The 23784-nt window shown below is 40.7% G+C and overlaps 1 protein-coding gene across 1 annotated transcript; it reads right to left on the bottom strand.

Annotated features, from left to right (window-relative positions):
* Positions 1 to 2345: 2345 nt before the first annotated feature.
* Positions 2346 to 3095, bottom strand: sst2 (somatostatin 2). Its single transcript, XM_079378534.1, has 2 exons — positions 2887 to 3095; positions 2346 to 2761 (listed from the first exon to the last, which is right to left on the bottom strand). The coding sequence occupies exons 1-2, from the start codon at positions 3022 to 3024 to the stop codon at positions 2570 to 2572; spliced, it is 330 nt and encodes a 109-aa protein (XP_079234660.1). The 5' UTR covers positions 3025 to 3095; the 3' UTR covers positions 2346 to 2569.
* Between the last annotated feature and the right edge of the window lie 20689 nt (positions 3096 to 23784).

The following is a 23784-nucleotide window of genomic DNA, read 5'->3' as shown; positions in this document are numbered from 1 at the left end:
CAACTGCAGAGATGGATAAATTTGTAATTCGCAAATCCAAAAATGTTGAGGAAATTGTGGACAGTTTGCCTGAGTCATTGGAAGTGTATACTTTGACTAAACATAAGAGCAAGACCGTCAGACCAAAGTAAACGTCAGAAATATCAGGAAGAATTCATAAAGTATGGATTCACTTGCTCTACTGTCAACAACATAGATTTTCCTCAATGTGTAATCTGTTCAGAAGTGTTTGCCCATGAAAGTATGAAGCCCGGCAAAATGCAAAGGCATTTGGAGATGAAACATCCTTCTTTTATTGAAAAGCCTATAGACTTTTTTCGCCGAAAAGAGAAGGAATAACAGGGTCAAAAACACATGATCGCACAACAAGCCAAAATTACTTCTAATGCTCTGGAGGCATCTTATGAGGTGGCATACTTGATTGCGCACACCAAAAAGCCACACACAATTGGGGAAACCCTGATAAAGCCCACTGCTGTGGCTATGTGTCGGGCCATGCATGGTGAGAAAATAGCAAATGAGCTTATGACTGTCCCGTTGTTGAATGACACAGTCGCTCGCCGTGTACATGATATCGCAAGAGACATTAAGAGTCAATTGATTGATAGGATAAATGGAAAAAATATGCACTGCAAGTCAACGAATCTACTGAAGTGTCTAATTCTGCTCAGTTGCTGGCGTTCATCAAATACACATTTGATGGGAAACTTCATGAGGACATGCTCTTCTGCTCAGCACTCGAGGGGACTTGTACAGGCAGTGACATTTTCACCAAACTGGACACCAAAATAAAAGAGATGGGACTTTCATGGGATAATTGTGTTGGTGTATGTACTGATGGTGCTGGTGCAATGGTAGGTAAAAACAACGGACTCAAGGCAAAGGTTTTAGAAGTAGCTCCTCACGTGAAGTTTACACACTGCATCATACATCGCGAGTCTCTTGCTAGCAAAACACTTGATTCTGAACTTAACAGTGTTTTGAAATGTGCAATCAAAATCGTAAATCACATAAAATCTCGTCCAGTAAACAGCAGACTACTAGCCACACTTTGCAACGAGATGGGCTCACAGCACGAAGCATTGCTGTTTCACACCGAAGGGAAGGAAGGAGGGAAGGCACTCGGACGTCTTTATGAACTGCGAGAAGAAGTGCACTCATTGTTGAAAGACTCAAAATTGGAATTCGCCCACTGCCTGACAGATCCAGCTTGGTTGTCAAAACTTGCTTATTTGGCATGTATATTCAAAAGGCTTAACATGATTAATCTGTCATTACAAGGGCCAAATATCCTGACAATGAATGACAAAGTTGATGTATTTATGAAAAAGCTGGAAAGATGGGCTGAGCGAGTTGAACAAGGAAATGTGAAGATGTTTCCTGAGCTTTAGGAGCATCTGGAGGAGAATGGACTGAGTCTCAGCAGCCTGAAACACATCACTGGTCATCTGCGCAGCCTTTTGGAACAATTCAAGAAGTATTTTCCAAAAGAACTGAATGACTGGATACGGCAACCATTTTCTGAATCTAGGACTCATCTCCCCACAAATCTGGAAGATGCTTTGCTGGAGCTGTCCAGTGATCGAACATTAACTTTGTTTTCCAATTCCACACTGCCTGAATTTTGGATCGCAGTAGCAGACGAATACACAGAGTTATCCCATGCGGCAATGGATGTACTGCTTCCATTTGGATCTACATATTTGTGCGAGCAGTCTTTTTCCGCTGTTTACATAAAAAATAAATACAGATCACGTCTTGATGTTGATTGATCTGCGAGTAGCTGTATCCACCATCAGGCCACGAATGAAGCTTTTGTGCTGCCAAAAACAAGTACACCCATCCCATTGAAAGGTAAGCCAAAATTATTTTGATGTATAGTAAATATAGTTAAAATATTGTGAACAGCTTAACAGAAGTTATGTTTATTGTTTGTGTATGCTTTGGTAGTGGGGGTCGCGAGTTCTTGTCGATCTTACATTAGAGGTCGCTGGCTTAAAAGTTTGAGAACCACTGGTTTAAGGTGAGCTGGGATCATATGAGTTTTTTGTTTTGTTTTTTATAGAATGTATGCTTTTGTCTGTAGAAGCAATTTCTCTCAATTAAAAGTTTATTTTTTTGTTGGTTTGTTTGTGTGTATGTGTGTGTGTGTTCGATGTGTTCAATGCATAATTACGGCTTCTTTTTCTTTTCTTTTCTTTTTTTTTTTTTTGCCCTAACAGAATCTATATTTGAGCTTTTTACTGCTGATACAAAATGCTGTTAAATTTGTTTCAGAACTTATTTGTTATATGTAATATTATACACCCAGCAGTACACAAAATAACACTGGCCAGCTTTTTATGCTGTATTCAGTTTATTGCAAGCAGTCAATGCTTTAGAGAAAGACAGATAAGAGATAAGAAATCGAGGAACACTCTTCACAGATAATGGCTACAATTACTCAGGCTCACTTCAAAGACAGAGTCATATGATGAGTGTAAATTCATCATATTTACACTCATATATATTATTGGCAGCATATATACTATTGGCAGCATGCTGGTTTGGACCTTTTGGTTGCCTGTGGTTAGCATGCCGTTCTGGATTTCCAGAAGTAGTTCTTGCAGCCTGGTTTTCGCTCATTGTCTCCACTGTCTCTCCTCATTAGGTCCAATCCACTCTGTAGAAACCCCAGAGATGGGCTGTGAGACTGGATGGCTGTTGGGTCTGAGTTACTGAGCAACCACTGAAACTCTGGAAAGGAGTATCTCTCTGGCATCTGTTAATTCAATTAAATCAGTTTTTCAGGTTAGAAAGAAAGGTTAAGACTTAAAACAACAATATGCTCCAAAGATGGTCCATTACTGCTATTCAAGTGCAATGAGTGTTACTTTAAAATCTTACCTCTTCATCAGCAGGAGTGCCATGAGATGCCTGTAGTGCAGAGTTCACAACCATATGAGATCGGCCGCATGATATGATGCTTGCAGTCATGGCCAAACAGAACAGGGAGACAGTGAGGTAAAGTTGGGATGAGGCCATCACTGCTGTCTTAAAGGATGTGGCTTGTCTCACCTTGGTTCAAGCCTCTCAGCTGGACTGTGCTCCCTAAATGTGTTTTCTTCCTTATTCAGACGGTGTTTTATACTGGTACTTTCTCTAACATAATGGTACCTTCTCTAACAAATTAAAAATTAACAAGTTTTGCCGGTTACAGCTGGTATCTGCTGGTCAGATGTAACTTTAAGTACATCTACATGTTATTTTCCATCTTCAGCAAAGTAATTGGTGTTTTCCTGCTGTCTAAATAAACACAGAGTCCATCCACATGAAGCTGTACCCCCAATAAACTGCTAATTAGCCCCCATTAAATTGATCTGTTGATATAGTAGCTTTGCTACCAATGTTTCTGGGTCATAAATTCTTGATAGCCATCACTGGCAAAGGGCTGTTACCATGAAACAGGTAAACTTTTCCTTCAACAGTTTGTTATTGCCTACATCTTTCTATATATATATATATATTTATATTTAGAGCTGTCAAATGATTAATTGTGATTAATTGCATCCAAAATAAAAGTTTTTGTTTGTGCGCTGTGTATATTTATTATAGATATATAAATACAAACACATGTATATATTTAAGAAAAATGTTATGCTTATATAATAAATATATTTATATGTAATTTAAAATACCCCCCCCCCCCCCCCCGCCGCAAAAACAATTATACATATATATATATATATATATACCTATACATATACACATACTCAAACTAACAATAAAATCACCTTAAAAACTTTTTACTACCTTTCTATTATTATTTTTTCATACTTTTCAACTTCCTTATAGGTGTCAAAATCACTGTTTTCTCGTTGTCGCACACCCAGACTTTTAAACTTCAACAATGAAAATACAGTTTAAAAATATGACTTATCTGGTAACTATTAATGTACCTGAATTAAGCACTAGTAAAATAATTAAAATACATTACAGTATTTAATGTGAGACCACTATCAATATTACTTTTTATACAAAATATAGCTGTCGCACATAATTGGTGTCATTTCCACCACAACACTGTAATGTCCCTTTAAAAAGTTTATGTGAAAGATTGTTTAGGTGGTTTCTATGGAAATTTTCAGTGACATCAGAGCACATGTTGGACATAGAGGGAATTTAAATTTTGATCAACAACAAATGAAGAAAAATCAAGGTAAATATTGCTTGATCAGTTAATATATTTATTCTACATAATTTCCAAACATGCTGTACCTTCAAGGGTGTTTTTAAAAAGCTAAAAATGTTAAGTTAAATAAGAGTATTTTGCATACATGAAATGCTAAGTATTAATTCAAAGCTAATCAGTGAAGCTATCTTCCATTTTTTCCACAAAAAAATACAGAAATGTCATTCACACCACACTGCCCTCTGTGGTGGAAATGACATTTATGGTTACAAGGTACAATTGATTTGTTTAAGGACTTTGTGACTTGAGTTTAATTAGTGTGATGAGTTTAAGACATTTTCTAATAAATATCTCTACTGTTTCTCTACATTCACGTTAATTCATTGTCATTTCAACAACACCCTGTCGGCGTAACATTATGCAGCATGGCTGAATCCAGGAAATGTGCCTGTGTTAACTTGTGACCTGTTTGCTAGCCAAAATCTAGTTTTACTGTCACAATAAGTAATCCCATTAATGTAAACACTGTTATTGCATAACAACACCCCGAAGTTTAAGTCTAGTTCTATGTTGCGATCCAGTGGATCATTGGCAAAACACATTCTTACACTGGCAGGCTGCCTACATACACTTCTTGTTTTACAATGTTAAAAAACACACAAAAAACCCTATAACATCTGCTAACTATCCAAGACAACCTTTAAAGTGGAACTACTAGTACTAGTAAAACACTACTAGTAATAATCAGGATTTCGATATGGACAAATATCTGATGGGGCATTTTCCCCATGCAACATCTTAGACACAATTAAATAGGGAAAGGACAAATTTCCAAACTCTTTCAATCAGTGCTCCACAAGTTCTTTCACAATCACAATCCCTTTTATTGCCAGATACAATGGGTTTACATGTACAAGGAATTTGTCTTTGTGTACTGGACAAAAATACAACAAAGAAATTAAATTATATAAATAAATAAATGGACGTTAATGCTCTAAGCAAATCCTGCTACAAAAGACAGTGTACAAAGATGTGGTTCACTCCACTGGTTAATACATAAAAATAATTTTTTGCCTTGCTTAGTTGGGGACACTTGACTGATTGCACACTATTGGAAGAGAGCTGAAGTGGATGATGACGATGACATCACTAAATCATCAATGAACTGACTTTAGCTGGAAAATGACTGTTGTTGTCCTCTATTTTCCTGTTGACACTGTAAAGCTGCTTTGACACAATCAGCATTTTATAAAGCGCTATATAAATAAAGGTGAAAAACAATTCAAATTATACCTCTATAGCACTTGCCTTCTGCCCCTCTCACTCTGGTGTTCCCCAAGTGTGCCAGTGTGTCTCAGACATTCCACAGACATCCAGCCCCGCCAGCTCACCAGGACCACCTGAAAACCCGGCAGAGCACTGTGATGGACATCCTTCAGCCCAAAGCAGTCACTGACCTGCAATGGCCGAGAAAGGAACAGCGAGACTGCAACACAAGTGGACACCAGACACCCAGCCTGAACCACCAGGAGCTGACTAGCATCATCAACTCCTTGGCCCACACCCTCAAGGGCCTCAGACAGGAGGTAAATGAACTGAACCTGCAAAGTCACAGAGTTCTACAGGGAACTGACACCCGCTCACCAGTGGGTTCAACTGGATAGGCTAAAAAAAGCATTGAAATCCAATGACACCTACATCGTCATCGCATCTTGTGCTCTACTGATAAGGCAGCCTGACGAACACCTAAAATTGACTAAACACCAAAAATGTGGATTTTTATTTTAAATTCGATGATTATTCGAAATTCCAATTTTTTTTTGACAGCCCTAATGAGCATGCAGGAACTGAGTCGACATGCGTTCATCTGCACGTGGCTGCCTCGGCCTTTCCTCCTGCGGCTCGACGGCGACGGGGAGCGGAGGCAATGGATTAGCCGGTGCGCAGTCTAGGATCACGGAAATCCTGGCCCGGAGGGTTTTGACTGTCATTTGCTCACAGGAAGGACAGTCAGGCCCATCCAGAGTGGCCTCTGCATGGGCTCGGCCCAGACAGAAGACACGCGTCGTGTGCATCAGGGAGCTCAAATGGGCCCCCGCATGAATGGATTTTTATCATTCAGTGCATTTACATGCACTCTCTTAATACGATTATAATGAGATTATGACAATATTTTGATTAAACTTTACCTCATGTAAATGCAATACTTCGATCTAAATAATGCGATTAAGCAGCAGGCATAATAGTATTAACATAGGTGGTGTATGTTGATTTTAATCTAACTATACAGGCATGTAAACACCTTAATCGTAGTATTGCCACTCTGACCAAAGTGCACATGTGCTTGTGGCATGCATGAATGACGTGATACGCACCTGTATTAATACGCAGATTAGAAACGATATATATAATAACGATATATATATAATATGCAATGCCAGGTTTATTAGAAATAAACAAACTAGAATAGAGGTGAAATGCAGAAAAGAGAATAATATGAAGAATATACCAGTTTAGTAATTAATCCTCATATGGTGTCACTTACAATATGTTTGGAAGTCAAAGCCTTCTTAAAATAACTAATAAATAATACAGCGCTCCTGAAATGACAGTACATTTTTTTTATCAATATTTGTTTAGTGTGAAACATCAAAACGTATTTGAATTAGTTTTAGCTAATTTTCACTCACCATGTCACTGATTAACAGTACAGTGGATACTTTTAGGTTGCCAGCAAAATATTTACAAAACTATAACAACCTATCATCTACACATAATATGTGATTAAAAGCAAATATTTCATAAATAAGGTTTTATTTAATAAATAAATTTCATAAAGTCTATGGTTAGCCTACATCTTATAGTTAGCCTAACGGTTGAGATGCTAACGGACTTTTTCTGAAGACACTAAACCATTTCTATAAAGTAAATATTCAACAGAAGCATGTCAGTTGCATGCAAGAAAGAGTCAGGAACAGTTGTATGTATTATTTGTATAATTTTAGGGACTAAACTTACCTTAAAGCAGTGTGACAGACAGAGATTCACTGCTTGTCAGTTGAGTTGCTGCCCCGTTTCCATAAGTAACATTAAATTGCAAATCAATTTAGAACTTTTTTGAAATGCGTTTTTCTGGGGGTGGAGGGGGGGTTGTTATTCTTTCTTTCACTATTCAAATAAACCTACCATTAAAATTATAGACTGATCATTTCTTTGTCAGTGGGTAAACGTATAAAATCAGCAGGGGATCAAATACATTTTTTCCCCACTGTAGATGTTTGTGTTTCTATGAATTCTTAGTCACATGTCATACATTTTAAATTATTCTTACATTATGAAATATCATATAATTTATTATCTTTGCCTTACTGTATTATGAATTTCAGTGTATTTGTGTGTATTCGTGTAGGCTGCATTTTTATTGTAGGTTACTAGTACACACTTTAAGTTACTCTTAAAAAATTAATTAACAGAATCAAATAAGATCCTACAGGACAAAGTGAAATTCAATTAAAAAATCACACTATACAATAAGATTTTATTATATCAGTCAATAAAAGATCTTTTAATCTTTTTGCGGCGTCGCTTGTGCACTCAGGGGATTCTTGTCAGGTTTGTGAATGGAGAAAACTAGCTCTGAATGGATCTTTTGAATCAGTGATTTGTTGACTCGAGATCAGCTGCAATCGGATCAGTCCAACCCGCGAATGAATCGGTTGTTACAATTTGCGAACCAATTTAACATCTTCATTGAAAAGAATCAGTTTGTTCATAAATAGGACACCGCTTTTGCATCTCCGACCATGTGATGATTTCTTAATTTTAAAATAAGGAGTAACGATGTGTTTTATGAAATGTAGTGGAGTAAAAGTACGATCTTATCCTTTGGAATGTAGGAAAACTACTTTCAAAGTAAAACTACTCCAGCTACTTGAAAATTTTACTTAAGTACAGTAACGAAGTAAAAATACTTAGTTACTGTCCACCACTGGTCACTTTAACAATAAAATGCACAGATCCAGTATACTGACACCTAATGTCCCTAGGTAACATATGTAACCATGGTTCCCCTTCAGGAACTCGAGCTGCGTCGAGAAAACGCTTTGGGAATGAGAATACCCACTGCACCATACTATCAAGTCCCTGCCTGTGTGTGTATCTCACGAGCACATCACGACGAGAGGACTTGGAACCCTGGGGTAGATGACAGGTCCAGGTTATAGAAGCAGACAAATGTGTGCAGAGAGGACCATCCCACCGCAGCACAAATGTTCTGCAGGGCCATGCCCAAACTGAAAGCCTTGGAGGCCGCCATACTTTTATTAATCAAATAATGAATAAAACACAAATATAACAAATAAATTAAATTATAAATTAAAATGCCCCATTGGGACAAGACCACGGGAATCAGATAAGCCGTTTGCACAATCTGACATGGCTGGGGTTGGAATTGAACTACGGGTTTCATCTGGCCTGAGGAGAACTGGCCCCCCAACTGAGCCTGGTTTCTCCCAAGGTTTTTTCCTCCATTCTGTCACAGAGGGAGTTTTGGTTCCTGCCGCTGTCGCATCTGGCTTGCTCAGTTGGGGACACCTAATTTCTAGCGATTATCGTCAATTTGATTTCAGAGATACTATTTAAACTAAACTGAGCTAGACAATGACATCTCTGAATTAATAATGAAATGCCTTTAATTGAAAATTGAGTGTTTAATCTTATTATTATACATTACTGACACTCTATCCTCCAATTTGATACTGTTAAGTGCTTTGACACAATCTGTATTGTTAAAAGCGCTATATAAATAAAGGTGACTTGACTTGACATACTCCTGGTCGAGTGTGCTCTGAGCCCCATAGGTGATGGGAAACCAGAGGACTTTTGGGCTAGTGAGATGGCCTCAACCACCCACCTACTCATAGTCTGCTTGGTCGCCAGAGATCCTTTCTTGGGGTAGACCAAAGTAAACAAACAGCTGATCTGCCTTACACCAGGGGGCAGGTCTGTGTGCGTATGCGTCCAGTGCACATACTGGACAGAGCAGATTAAGCCTCTCTTGGCCTGCTTCCTGGAATAGAGGAGGACAGAATGCCTGTAGCACTATGGGCCCTGGCGTTGAAGTGGGCACCTTAGGGACATACCCGGCCCTCGGGTAAAGGAATGCCTAACCACACTCAGGCCTGATTACTGCCAGAGCTGTTGAATCAAGATATCACTTAAATAGAACCTGTCTGACAAAGACAGCAAAAGTAAATTTTTTCGAAAAGTAAAGCAAAGTAAAGAGCAACACATCATGCCGCAATCTAAATAAATTCAAGAACAGATGAGAAACAAAATAGTTGACATTCAGTCTGGAAAGAGTTATAAAGCCATTTTTAAGGCTTTGGGACTCCAGTTAACCCACGGTCAGAGTCATTATCCACAAATGGAGAAAACTTGTAACAGTGGTGAACCTTCCCAGGAGTGGCTGGCCTACCAAAATTACTCCAAGAGTGCAATGACGACTCATCCAGGAGGTCTTAAAAGAACCCAGAACAACATCTAAAGAACCGCAGGCCACACTTGTCACAGTCACTGAGGCGGAAGCAAAGATGCAGGTGAGTATATTTAATAATGGTCAGAAAACACAAGCACAATACAGACAACAGTCTCTCGGATGGGGTGGTGGCGCAGGGACCAGATGAACAACGTGCTGGTGAAGAGTGTCGAGGGTGAATCCAGTGCAGGTGATGATCCAGGTGAGACAAAGACTCCTGACACACTCGAACACGAACAGAAAGACGATGGTACACGAAGAAACACTGACTGGGGCACATCCAAACACATCCAAGTACATCCAACGATCTGACAAGGGAGAGAAGTATTAAGTGAGGCTTTATAGCTGAGTGAATTGGCAGCAGCTGGTGCGGGAATTGAGATCAGCTGGCGCGCTGATCACGGAGCGAGGGACACGCCCACTCGCACACAATACACAGACACAGACAATGATACACGAGACATGGAGGCAGTAGATTAATATACCGTGACAGTACCCTCCCTCCTAGGAACGCCTCCCTTACCTGACGATTGTAATCATCGATAAGGGAGTGATCCAGAATGTCTCTAGCAGGCACCCAACTTCTCTCCTCCGGACCGTAACCTTCCCAGTCCACCAAGTACTGGAATCCGCATCCCCTCCGCCTAGAGTCCAGAATACGATCGACCGAATAAGCAGGTTCCCCTTCTACGAGTCGCGGCGGTGGGGGAACCGGGGCTGGCGGATTAATGCGGGAATAAAACACGGGTTTAATTTTGGACACATGGAAGACGGGATGAATTCTCCTGTACACTGGAGGAAGATTGAGGCGAACTGCCACCGGACTAATGATTTTAGTGACAGCAAACGGGCCAATGAATTTGGGAGCAAGTTTATTAGAAACGGAGCGGAGAGGAATGTTCTTGGTAGAAAGCCACACTTTGGAACCGACGACGTATACGGGAGGTCTAGACCGGTGGCGATCGGCCTTGGCCTTGGTGCGCGCTCCCACTTGGAGTAGAGTCTCGCGGGCTCTAGTCCAAGTGCGATGACACCTCTGGACAAAGGCGTGAGCGGAGGGGACCGCGACCTCGGATTCCAGACTAGGAAAAATTGGTGGCTGGTAACCTATACTACCTTCAAACGGAGATAGGCCCGTAGATGACACTGGCAACGAATTGTGGGCGTACTCCACCATAGACAGTTGCTGGCTCCATGAGGAAGGATTTTTGGAGACCAGACATCGCAACGTTCTCTCCAAATCCTTGTTGGCTCTCTCAGTTTGACCATTGCTCTGGGGATGAAACCCTGAGGACAGACTAACAGTAGCACCCAGCAATTTACAAAACTCTCGCCAAAATTTGGACACAAATTGGGGACCTCTGTCGGAAACCACGTCCGTCGGGAGGCCATGTAACCGAAAGACGTGGTCAACGACTGTTACCGCTGTCTCCTTGGCTGAGGGTAATTTGGGCAAGGGAATAAAGTGGGCCGCCTTCGAGAATCGGTCCACCACGGTCAAAACTACCGTGTTACCCTGAGAGGGTGGGAGGGTGGTGACAAAATCTAGAGCGATATGGGACCAGGGTCTCGAAGGGACCGGCAGCGGTTGAAGGAGCCCATCTGGGGGTCTATTGGAAGTCTTACCAGTGGCACAAACTGAGCAAGCCAAAACAAAACTGTGAACATCACGAGCCATAAGTGGCCACCAAAATCGTTGCTTAACTAAAGATGTAGTGCGACTGACTCCTGGATGACAAGTCACACTGGAACAATGACCCCACTGAATAACGTCGGACCGTAATCCCTCTGGCACAAATAACCGGTTCGGTGGGCAACCGACCGGAGGCGTTACCCCTTGCAAGGCCGTCTTGACCTTCGATTCGACCTCCCATGTGAGTGGGGAGATGATAAGGGTCTACGGAAAAATACACTCGGGAGTAGACGGGCGATCGGAACGGTCAAAAATGCGTGATAAAGAATCGGGCTTGATGTTCTTGGAGCCCGGGCGGTACGAGAGAGTGAAGTCAAAACGTCCGAAAAAAAGTGCCCACCGAGCCTGCCTAGAGTTCAATCTTTTAGCAGTTTTAATGTATTCCAAATTCTTGTGATCGGTCCATACGATGAAAGGTACCCCCGACCCTTCCAACCAGTGGCGCCATTCTTCCAATGCTAGCTTGACTGCCAACAACTCTCTGTTACCAATGTCATAATTACTCTCGGCAGGGGACAAACGGTGGGACAAAAACGCGCATGGATGCATTCTGTCGTCCGCCGTAGAGCGCTGGGATAGCACTGCACCTACCCCCACCTCTGACACATCGACCTCCACCACGAACTGACGTGATGGATCAGGGGTAATTAAGATGGGGGCTGAAACAAAGCGGCCCTTCAGTTTGGCAAACGCAGCCTCAGCTGCGCTAGACCACCTGAACGTGGTTCTGGGGGAGGTCAAGGCGGTCAGAGACGAGGCTAGTTGGCTGAAATTGCGAATAAACCGCCGGTAAAAATTGGCGAACCCCAGAAACCTCTGCAGGGCCTTGCGGGAGTCTGGGCTTGGCCAATCCACCACAGCCTTAACCTTGTCAGGATCCATGCGCACTCCCTCAGACGACACAATGTACCCTAGGAAAGGAACAGACTGTGCATGAAAAGCGCATTTCTCCGCCTTGGCAAAAAGCCCACTCTCTAACAGCCTCTGAAGCACTCGTCGAACGTGCTGCACGTGCTCCTGGAGAGAAGAAGAAAAAATCAATATGTCATCCAGGTAAACATATATGAATTGATCGACCATATCTCGCAGCACGTCGTTGACGAGTGCCTGGAAGACTGCCGGGGAGTTGGACAGCCCGAAGGGCATGACCAAGTATTCAAAGTGCCCCCTGGGGGTGTTAAAAGCAGTCTTCCATTCGTCCCCCCTCCTGATGCGGACCAAATGATAAGCGTTCCGTAAGTCCAATTTAGTGAAGATCGACGCTCCCTGCAACCTCTCGAAAGCTGAAGACATCAGCGGCAAAGGATAGGTATTCTTTACCGTGATGCTGTTCAACCCTCGGTAGTCAATGCAAGGTCGCAGTGATCCGTCCTTCTTCCCCACAAAAAAGAACCCCGCCCCCGCGGGAGAAGAGGAGGGCCGGATGAACCCCGCTGCTAGAGAATCAGAAATATATTTCTCCATAACCTCTCTCTCTGGAACAGAAAGTGAATATAACTTGCCCTTAGGCGGAGACGTACCTGGCAATAACTCTATGGCACAGTCATAGGGACGATGTGGAGGGAGAGAAGCAGCACGAGACTTACTGAACACCTCCTTCAGGTCTAGATACTCCATGGGCACGTTAGACAAATCCCCTGCCTCCTCCTGCAAGGTGGAAACAGAAACAGACGGACAAGCAGACACAAGACAAGACTCATAACATTTAGTGCTCCATTCTGATACAGATTTCTGCTGCCAATCTATCCTGGGGTTGTGCTTGGTAAGCCAGGGGTGTCCTAAAACAATGGGTGACAGGGGGGAGTCCAGAATGTAGAAGGAAATGATTTCAGTGTGATTGCCAGATACAATGAGTGTGATGGGTCCAGTGGTGAAGGAAATGGTAGGCAAGGTTTGGCCATTGAGGGCGTGGACTGCGATGGTATGAGTGAGGGGTATGAGGGGAACCTGAATCCGGAGTGCAAATTTGTAGTCCATAAAATTACCTTTGTGGTGGTTTCCCTTCTTCCTGAAGAATCACGCTCAGAGCCTTGTGGGGTTTTGATGCCAGAAAATAGACTTTATTATAACAAGACAATAAAGCCGAGGAATTCTTCTGCAGAACAACCCTCTCGATGTTTTCTGAGTTTCTCTTTATATAGTCTAGTTTCTAGGCGTGTTCAGAACATTTCATACATGTGCATTTTTCCTTATTTGGCAATATTTATACATATGTTCTTTCCCTAGAGAGAAGGGGCTCCTAGACGTGTACAAGGAAAGAAGCCTTCTTTGTATTTCCACATATGTTTTCCATCATAAGGGTCTGAACCTTCCATCCATGCGAGTCCTTAACACACAGGCATATGCTTATATTGGAAATATAACTTAATACACAAGTGGTTAGATTCACATTAATTATACTTGATTAATTCATATTTTGACTAATAAAAATCTTCTACACCTTCTGCCCCAGAGTCCAATAGTGCTTGACCGTCGTGAGTGTGTGCTGTCCATCTTAGTCTTACCGGGAGGAGTGTAGATGTAAATGAGGTCTTTTCAGCGGAAATACCACCCGACAGTAGCCTCAGATTCACTGCCGGGCTTGGCCTTTTACTGGGCAGTTGTACGCGAAATGTCCCGCCGTACCACAGTAAAGGCAAAGGCCCTGGGACCTCCGCCTCTCCTTCTCCTCCCGAGACAGCCGAGCTTGCCCGACCTGCATGGGCTCGGGATCGTAGACGGAGCTGACCGCGTCCCTGTCACTGGCTCTGAGTGTCGGCGTTTCCTCCGGAAATCGAGCAGGTAACCTCCGCCGTTCAACTCGCGAGAGTCGGGAGTCCACCCGAAGAGCCAGTTCGATTAGTCCATTCAGGGTGGTGGGTAAATCCAGAATGTAAATCTCCCTCTGGACGCGGTCAGCCAGCCCATGCAGGAACATATCCCACTGCGCCTCCTCGTTCCACTGACACTCTGCCGCCAAGGTCCGGAACTCGATGGAGTAATCCGCTACCGATCTCTCCCCTTGTTTAAGATCCGCAAGGATCCGGGCCGCCTCTCTTCCCGCGGCCGCGCGGTCAAAAACTCTTTTCATCTCGGCGGAGAGTGTCTGAAACGAGGCACAGCAAGGATCCTGGTTCTCCCACACTGCCGTTCCCCATAGTGCTGCTCTCCCAGTCAGAAGGGTGAGCACGAACGCCACCCTGCTCTGTTCGTTGGCGAAGGTCCTTGGCTGCAGAGCGAAATGCATGGAACAACGCGTAAGAAATGCTCTGCAATAGTTCGGCTCACCACTATACAATTCTGGGAGACGCTCTCCGGTGGTATGAGGGGAGCTGGCGGTGTGGGCGGCGCAGCAGAAATTTGTAGATGTTGCATTTGCTGGGTGAGCTCGGACACCTGCGCCATAAGAGCATGAATCGCCAGCCCTGACTCCTTCATGCTCTTCTCCTGGGCATCCATCCGAGAGACGCTGGATCTGAGGAAGTCCTCCAGAGACGAGGATGATCCGCCTGCTGCTTCCATTCTCTGGTCAGATCGTTCTGTCACAGTCACTGAGGCGGAAGCAAAGATGCAGGTGAGTATATTTAATAATGGTCAGAAAACACAAGCACAATACAGACAACAGTCTCTCGGATGGGGTGGTGGCGCAGGGACCAGATGAACAATGTGCTGGTGAAGAGTGTCGAGGGTGAATCCAGTACAGGTGATGATCCGGGTGAGACAAAGACTCCTGACACACTTGAACACGAACAGGAAGACGATGGTACACGAAGAAACACTGACTGGGGCACATCCAAACACATCCAAGTACATCCAACGATCTGACAAGGGAGAGAAGTATTAAGTGAGGCTTTATAGCTGAGTGAATTGACAGCAGCTGGTGCAGGAATTGAGATCAGCTGGCGCGCTGATCACGGAGCGAGGGACACGCCCACTCGCACACAATACACAGACACAGACAATGATACACGAGACATGGAGGCAGTAGATTAATATACCGTGACAACACTTGCCTCAATTAAGGTCAGTGTTCATGATTCAACAATAAGAAAGAGACTGAGCAAAAAACGGTATCCATGGGAGAGTTCCAAGGCAAAACTCACTGCTGACCAAAAAGAACACGAAAGCTTGTCTCACATTAGGGCTGTGCGATTAATCGAAATCGCGATTTATAGACTAATCGCAAAGCCTGCAATATGGATGCGATATTACTCTGTTCCAGAGCATATGCATGACTGCCAGCGGCTGCACCGGCTGACATTTCTGAGTGTTTACCCTGTGATTCTGTGACCCTTTTGTGTATGAGCTTGGACCGTTTGACTACTGTTGATTCTCTGCCGCCTGACCTTGTGATCTTGCTCTTTGGAACTCCGACTGTTTTGCTGCCTGCCCTGACTCCTGCCCGGTATCGTTTCTGCCTCTGATATTCCTGCCATTGTTGATTGAACACTGCCTGTTTGACCCTGCTTTTGATGATTAAAGTTATCGGCAAATAGATCCACATTGCGCCGCATCCAGTGTAGACATCATCATATAATTATAGGTTCTATTGTATTTTGTTGCGCCGTCCGGTGTAGACATGGTGTTAGAACTCCTATTAAATACTGTTACATATGATGTATGTATGATGCCATCCATAATTGATAGAACGTTTCTATTTCAGAGACTGAAAATAATCAATAAACCAAAAGGTAATTACAACTTATTTGACGAAGAATAATAAGAATAACAAGAATAAATAAAAATGTATCCGTGGCTTAATATTGCTTATTGTTCAGTGGGTTGAAAGTTCTCATTAAACACATTGCTTTCTTCTCATCTTTGTGCATTTTCAGATGTTGTGCATATTTATGAATCATAATTTTTAACTTTATCTTGTCTTTCTCTTTTTATTTATTTTTTTTGGTTTAGCTCCAACCCCAATTAAGCAGAACTGAGCAGTTGATCAAGTATCACCAGAAACTCTGCAGAATGATGGTCCTCCATGCAGGGCTGGACACCAGTGCTGTAAGTCATCAAACTAGAAGTCATCCTGCCTCTCTGAATTGTCATGTTAGGAGACAACATTGTCTCTCAGGGTCCACTTACATGCAGAGTTTTGCTCCAACCTAGTACAGTGCACATGAACAAACTAATCAAGTTCTTCAGTTTTACTAACTATAAAGTCACAAACAGGTGAGCGTGATCAGGTGTGGACCTAAACTCTGGGTGTGACTTACTCAGTTCCCTTGCTCAGTAGTCCGTGGTTAAGGGCTGTCTCAATCACAAAATTTAGTTTGCTCCCTAAAAAATGACACGTGATAGATTTTAAAACACAAATCAATATTATATTTCAGCATAAACATACATCACTAGACAGGTAATGTCTAATCTAGCAAATATTTATTTATGACTGAAATCTTGCACATACATGTAACAAAGTATTTATCATTATGTGCTGAAAATAGCATAAAAAAATATCAGTTTTACTGTTGTGCATAAATGTCAGTAGTGATGTTGTACAATGAGGACGAAAATAGTCACCAGTGTGTAGTGAGCCACTGTCCTTACCAGTGCCTGAATTTGTGTGCACAATATAGTCATTCACAACCTAGCAAACTATGAAGCTGATTGAGACGCAACCTCTGTATGACAGTGGACCTTGAGGGCCAGAGTTGAGAACCCCTGACATACTGATTAGTTAATAATCACTCATGAAGAATGAGTACACTTTAATTTGTACAGAGATATGCAATATTTGACTCATATTCAGCGACACTATTATCTTTTTTCCCCTTTTGTTTGTGTGTCAATCACAGCTAAATAAAACCAAAGGCCATTCAGCCACAGGTCACTGCATCTTTTGCTGTGTAAATTCTTTTTTTTTTTTTTTTTTTTTGAATGTCAAACACATTCTCAGTATTTATATTTGGTTCGGTTTTTTATAACCATTTTAGAGTCACCGTTTTGGTACGGTTCTTATGTACTATCCTTTTTAACATTTCAACAGCTGACTTTTTTTTTGTACTTTCATAGTAATTTTAATTGTACCACATTTGCAATGCATATATAGCAGGGCTCCAGACTAACTTTTGAGAGCAGTGGCGCCAGTTCTACAGATGGTGGCGCCAGAAGCAGATTTGGTAGCGCTTGGGGTGGTGTGTGGGTGGTATTAAAAATAAAGATAATTAAATCATAAAATTATTATAGTTTTGCATTAATAAGTGTAGTTACTAGTAATATTACACATTTATTTCTTGGTAATGCACATGTGACAGTAAAGCACTGAGCTTGAGGTAGGAAGCACAACATTTTTTATACTTTTAAAATACTTTTATTAATAATAATAATAATAATAATTCATTACATTTATATAGCGCTTTTCTGCTTTTCTAAGCACTCAAAGCGCTCTACATTGTGAGGGGTAGTGTCTCCTCGTCCACCACCAGTGTGCAGCATCCACCTGGATGATGCGACGGCAGCCATAGTGCGCCAGAACGCCCACCACACACCAGCTTACTGGTGGAGAGGAGACAGAGTGATGAAGCCAATCAGTGTAAGGGGATGATTAGGAGGCCATGATGGTCAGAGACCAAACAGCAGTAACGTGCAAAATGTAAGTTTTATATAGAAAAATTATATTCTACTCTTATTAAATGTACCATTATTCTTCTGTAGTATTATATGGAACTGACCAACAACTTGATTATAAAAGGAGCTCTCTTGCTTTGTGTGATTCAGTCAGAGAAGTTTGTTTTTCAAGGCACTTTGTGACTTTTCTTACTTCATACACAAAAAAAGAGCAAACGTTTACTAAATTAGTTTTCTTGATGATTTAAAATTTTATAATAGTGATTTTTATCATTTCAAAATATAAAGTAAAAAGTAGAAATGAATGACTAATAAGCCTATAAGTGTTCCTCTGCTGCCATCTACTGGTTATAGTGGTAATTTAATGCCCCCTTTTTTTAATTTTACAAATGTGTTTGTTTATCACAAAGTATATTTTGGTCATCCCTTTAAAAATAACATTTTAATTGTATGCTTTTTAGAGTTTTAAAGTGCTGTAAATAGTTGTGTGAAATACTTAAATGTGCTTGAATTTCTTTCTCAAAAGTTTGTACAAACCCTGAGATGCATAATGTAATGAAATTCAACTATGTCTGCCACAACACCATGGTTATAGTTAGCGTTACTTCTGGTTATATGTCAGCACTGTTTGACTTGTTTATAACAGATTTCTGTGCAGAATTTGAATGCTTCTCACTGGATCTCTGAGCACTGTACAGTAACACGAAATCAACACTGCTTCCTGAGTAAACCTGTTCTGAGCTCGGAGAAGTTTGTTTGCGCTGCGCTGATCCGAGCTGATAAACGGTCCACGCTGCACAGCTCAAACGAGTAGCGTGGTTTCACTAGCTTTTGTTTCGCTGGCTGTTTGATGTTTCTCATATGTAACAGAAATAGCAGTGCTTATGAGCTGGGGCAATGTGCTGGTCGTGCTAGTGCTCACAAAATTTACTCGCACCGGCAGAAAAATCGGTCACAAAACAGGCTCCAGACTGTATATGAAGTGACAAAAAACTGTGCTTAAAATTGTAGAAAACTGTTCTTATCCTGTAAGTCCCCACTCTTTTGTAACCTGAGGTAGAAATGCCCTAACAGTAGGGAAAACTCAAGTGTATACTTTACATTTTGGACAACCATTTTTTTTTATTATTATTTTTATATTTACATTTGGGTTATTGTTTTCTTTCTCACTTTAGATGCTCGTGGAAAAAAAACTGCCAGGCTAAAGTATTCAAAGTGGAAACTTCTGTCGTGGCTCAATAATCCAGGATTGGGATGGTGGAAGGAGCAGAAGAACCAGAAGAACATAGATCTGGCAGAAATCTACTGGTGCTCCTGAGGGAACCAAATTACCTAATGTCTTAGTTAAACCAAAAATTTTCATCATTCACCTTCATGTCGTTCCGAACCTTTAAGACTTTTGTTCATCTTTGAAACATAAATGTAGATCATTTTAATGAAATCTGAGAAATTTTCAGGTAAGTTTGAGTTTAGTTTGCGCCAACTCTGGGTTTTAGGTACCATGAAAGTGGTTTGGTTTTTAGCAGTGTTCATCGCCATAGTAACTTACGCTCCACAGCTCTGGAGCATAAGTTTGATCTCTAAACTCTGTTCTGGTTTAGAAATCAAATTTAGAGATCAAAACCAATCAAATTTCCAAGCAAAGTGACACATCTCTGACGCAATAAAGCCACTCCTCCAGTTTCTCTTACTCCAAATTAAAGGATGCTACATAATAAAACATTTTTAAAGATAAAATCATCTGATTTTTAGAGATTATTTTTTATTATTTATATAATTATTATACCCTTAATCCATTACACAAGCCATCTTAATTTAATAGTAATTATTAAGCTTTTATTTTAAATTAATATAAACCTATAGATAATATGCAATATAAATACGTTTTAGAATCAATAGCTGTAAACATGACTACATTTGAGTTTAGATAGCCGGATTGGACTGGTTTGGTTTTGTCAACTCAAAACTAATCCTGTAACCCTGAGGTTGTTTAGCCACCATCATAGTACAGGCCCCAGTTTAACCTCAATTTATGAAGTGACGTGAATGTTTTGTGTGCACAAAAAAACATTGCATTTTTATTTACAAAATAACGTGTTCACGAGAGCATCATGATGCATCAGTGTTGCATTGGCGTGAGAACTGGTCATCGCATGCTGCTTTTGTGAAAATGCGTTGGATATACATAATTTGTGAATAAAGACATACTATTTTTGTTGTTGCTGTTTTTTGCATACACAAGGCATCTTTTAAAAATATCTTCATTTGTGTTCTGCACAAAAGGGTCTTATGGGTTTGGAGCGACATGAGGGTAAGTAATTAACCCCTTAACTGTCACCCCCCCCCCCCCCCCCCCCCTCGCCTTTTGAAAACTTTTTGAAAGTGCACTATTTAAAGTTAAATTGTAATAATTCATGAATGCTTTTGAATACAGACCTAAGATTGGTCTCCTTTTAAAGAAGACAATCAGCAGATTATTGCAGAAGTGAAATAATTTCAAAAAACTAAAGTAAAAAAAAGTTATAAAAGTTTAAATTTACTGTAAATAACATGTACGATACTATTATTATTATATAAAATAATTATTTTACAAAATATATTTTAATCCAAATTTGGCATAAAATTAAAGCCATATGTCTAAATATGTTGTGTTCCAAATTTGAAGTTGATATAAAAATAATTGAGGTTACTATGCAATTTTGTTTAAGCGTTATATCACAAACAGCCACCGGGTGCCATTCAAACCCCATTGAAGTTTTTTTTATGCACTTTTCTGTAACAAATGGATCAATTTCTCTCTCACTCTTACTCCTATCACAAAATAACCACCAAATATGGAATCTTGAGACTCAGACCGTTCCGATGATATGTATTTTGTCAAGATTATAAAAAGTTTTGATTCTATAAGACCGTAATACATTTAGAATATGGCACCTCCCACTAAGGGGGAGGAGCCCGCTAAAAGATTTTAAAGTACCATTTCTATGGTGACGCAATATCCGATTTCAAAACGGTTTTCACAGGATGAATTTTGAGATTTTAAGCTTTCAAATGATATATAATATATGATGATTACTAAAACATGTGATAGGAAAAAAAGGAAACGAATAGAATTTTTGTGTCAAAGGTCAGAGCTCCTATTATGGTGTATATGTTTTGAGGTGCGCTCTTGTCATAAATTAATCTATTACTGCTCCTACATAATTTTTTTTAACAGACAGTGGTGGAATATCTATTTAGGAGTCTTGGACCTTTCCAATGATATATAGTTTGTCATGATTAGATTAGGATTTAATGGTAATATATTGAAGTAAAGTTAGGTGTCCCGTATACAGGGCGTTGACAGTTTATGACACAATTTACATTTTTGGGTGAAATATGTTCACATGTGGTTATAATTGGTCATTGTTCTGTTTTATAAACATTTTCAATATTTTAAAGATTTTGAAAAATGATGTTTATACAGTCCACTTTAAGTACTTTTGTTCATATTTATACCTCTGTGATTATGGTATCTTTCCTTAATAATCTGAAATGTCTGCTAGCAAATATTATGCTATAGCATATCTGTTTTATAGTTATATGTATATAGTTATATAATGTATATCCTGTATATCCTATGTTTTTATTAATAATTTGGGTGTATTTTACTGTTCATATTTGTGTGTTTTTCAAAGTAAATTAAATTAATTAAATTAATTTTGAGTCAGTATTCATCATTCACAGCTGTTGAAACAGCCTTTAAATTAGTTTGGGCATATGAGGACATAAATTAGGTTAAACTACAGCATGTCCTCCCATAGAAAATAAATAATTATAAAAAATTGCTACCTGATTACCAGCACACAACTATTTGTCCGCGACGTCGCAGTTACGAACTGGCAACGTCACAAAGTTATGTCGTAGCGACGTATACGCATCTTTCACTTTTCCGGTTGCCTCGACATAACTTTGGTCACCAGATTACGTTGCAGTTACGTAACAGTTACGTATTTTTGTTAGCTGGGAGGTTTATGTGCTAATTCAGAAGACCGCAAACACAGCCCGTGTCTCTGAAAGCTTCTCATACTTGCTCCGCTCTGCGCGTCTCACGGACGAGCCGCGCCCGGTTCTGCTCCGCAAGTATGGAAAGCCAAAGTGCTCATAAACTATGGGATCAGTTTCCCGCCTAAAGTATTGCGGTCACGGATAAAAAAAATAATAAGCGTAAATCAAAAATTTAAAAACAGGTGTAAAATGATACTGCACAAAATCGAAAAACAAGTGCAAAGTTTTTCAGAATAGCAAACAACGCGGTCACGTATCGAAAAATAATAAGCGTGAATCAAAAATGTAAACACATTAAAAAATATATTGCACAAAACTGAAACATGAATTCAAAGTTTTCCAAATTGCAAACAAAATCAGGTTTCCCGCTCATATTTTTATTTTTTGTGTGCTTACGGTCTTTTCCCCTTCGCTCTTATTTCCATGTTCTGCGCTTGCGTTTCCAAATGTTGCGGTTAGAGTTTCATGTAAATCAGGGCGGGCTTCAGCGTCACCATTGGTCCACTAGTTCTAGATTGACAGCTGCTCCTCTAGCCAATCAGTCGAAGGGGAGTTGACGTCACTCCAATGCGACTCGTGGCTGGTTTGGCAGGTGTGTGTGAAGATGGATAACCAGCGTCAGCAGGCAAATGCTGGACAATCTCAGGTAATTAGCCATAAATATTTTGTTAGTGAGTGACAGGTGATATGTTTGATTTGTGAATTATTCCAGTTTTGACGATTTCGGTTTAGGTGCAAAGAATTAATTGATTGCTTTAATTTATTTAGATAATTTTACGTAATGTTTCATGTATATTCACAGGCAGTGTCAAGGCTGCTTTTAGAGAGACTGTTGTCACGACTACAGGAGGCCATGCAGCGCTTGCCTCTAGACCTGGATTATTTATATTTTATTTGCACAAATGACTTGGTTTTGATCACTTCACATACAAGTCGTGAACATGTACCTCAAGAGGTAATGCAGTGTCTTTCAAACCTGCGTTCTGTTCTTTTTAATTGCCTGGACACAAGACGCACCTCTTCAGTTGTTGTGAATGAAACTGCTGGACCAATGGGACGTCCCAAAACCATTGTATCTGAGCAGCACCTCAGACGATTGATTGGAATTGGTCTGACTGTACCTTGCATTTCAAAACTGCTTGGCATGTCAACACGAACCATAGAACGGAGAATGCAAGAGTTTGGTATAACAGTGAGAGGAACATGCAGTCAATTGACTGACGAAGAGTTAGACAATCTTGTGGTTGCAATCAAAACAACATCAATCACCACACTCAGGCTACAGAATGATGAGAGGACACTTGAAAGCTCTTGGACATCGAGTCCAGTGGAGCAGAGTCTGCGACTCTATGAATAGAGTTGATTCAGCTGGAGTCCTTGCTAGAATGTCACAACTTGGACATGTTGTGAGAAGATCATATTCAGTTCAGGCCCCTCTGTCACTCATGCATTTGGACACCAACCACAAGCTGATCAGGTAGGTTAAATAATTTTTGTAGAAGTCACTTGTTGTACAGCAAGAGATCCTATCTGTTATTAAAGGTGCCTGTGTGCATAAGATGTTTTCTTTTTATATTCAGATATGGCTTAGTAATATTTGGGGGCATAGATGGCTACTCAAGAACGGTTAGTGGTGGATCTTTATTTGTGTGACCCGTGTGTGTGTGAGAGAGTGTGATACAATCATGGAATAATTGTGTAAGATGCCAATAACTTCACTAAATTATTTTATCAGGTCATGCATGGGGGCTGCAACCAACAACAAAACAGAGACTGCTCTAGGTTTAT

This window comes from Barbus barbus, assembly GCF_936440315.1.
Source record: "Barbus barbus genome assembly, chromosome: 26".
In the NCBI taxonomy this organism is placed as follows: Eukaryota; Metazoa; Chordata; class Actinopteri; order Cypriniformes; family Cyprinidae; genus Barbus; species Barbus barbus.
The sequence above is the reverse complement of the archived record's forward strand: the minus strand, read 5'-3'. Positions and strand labels throughout refer to the sequence as shown.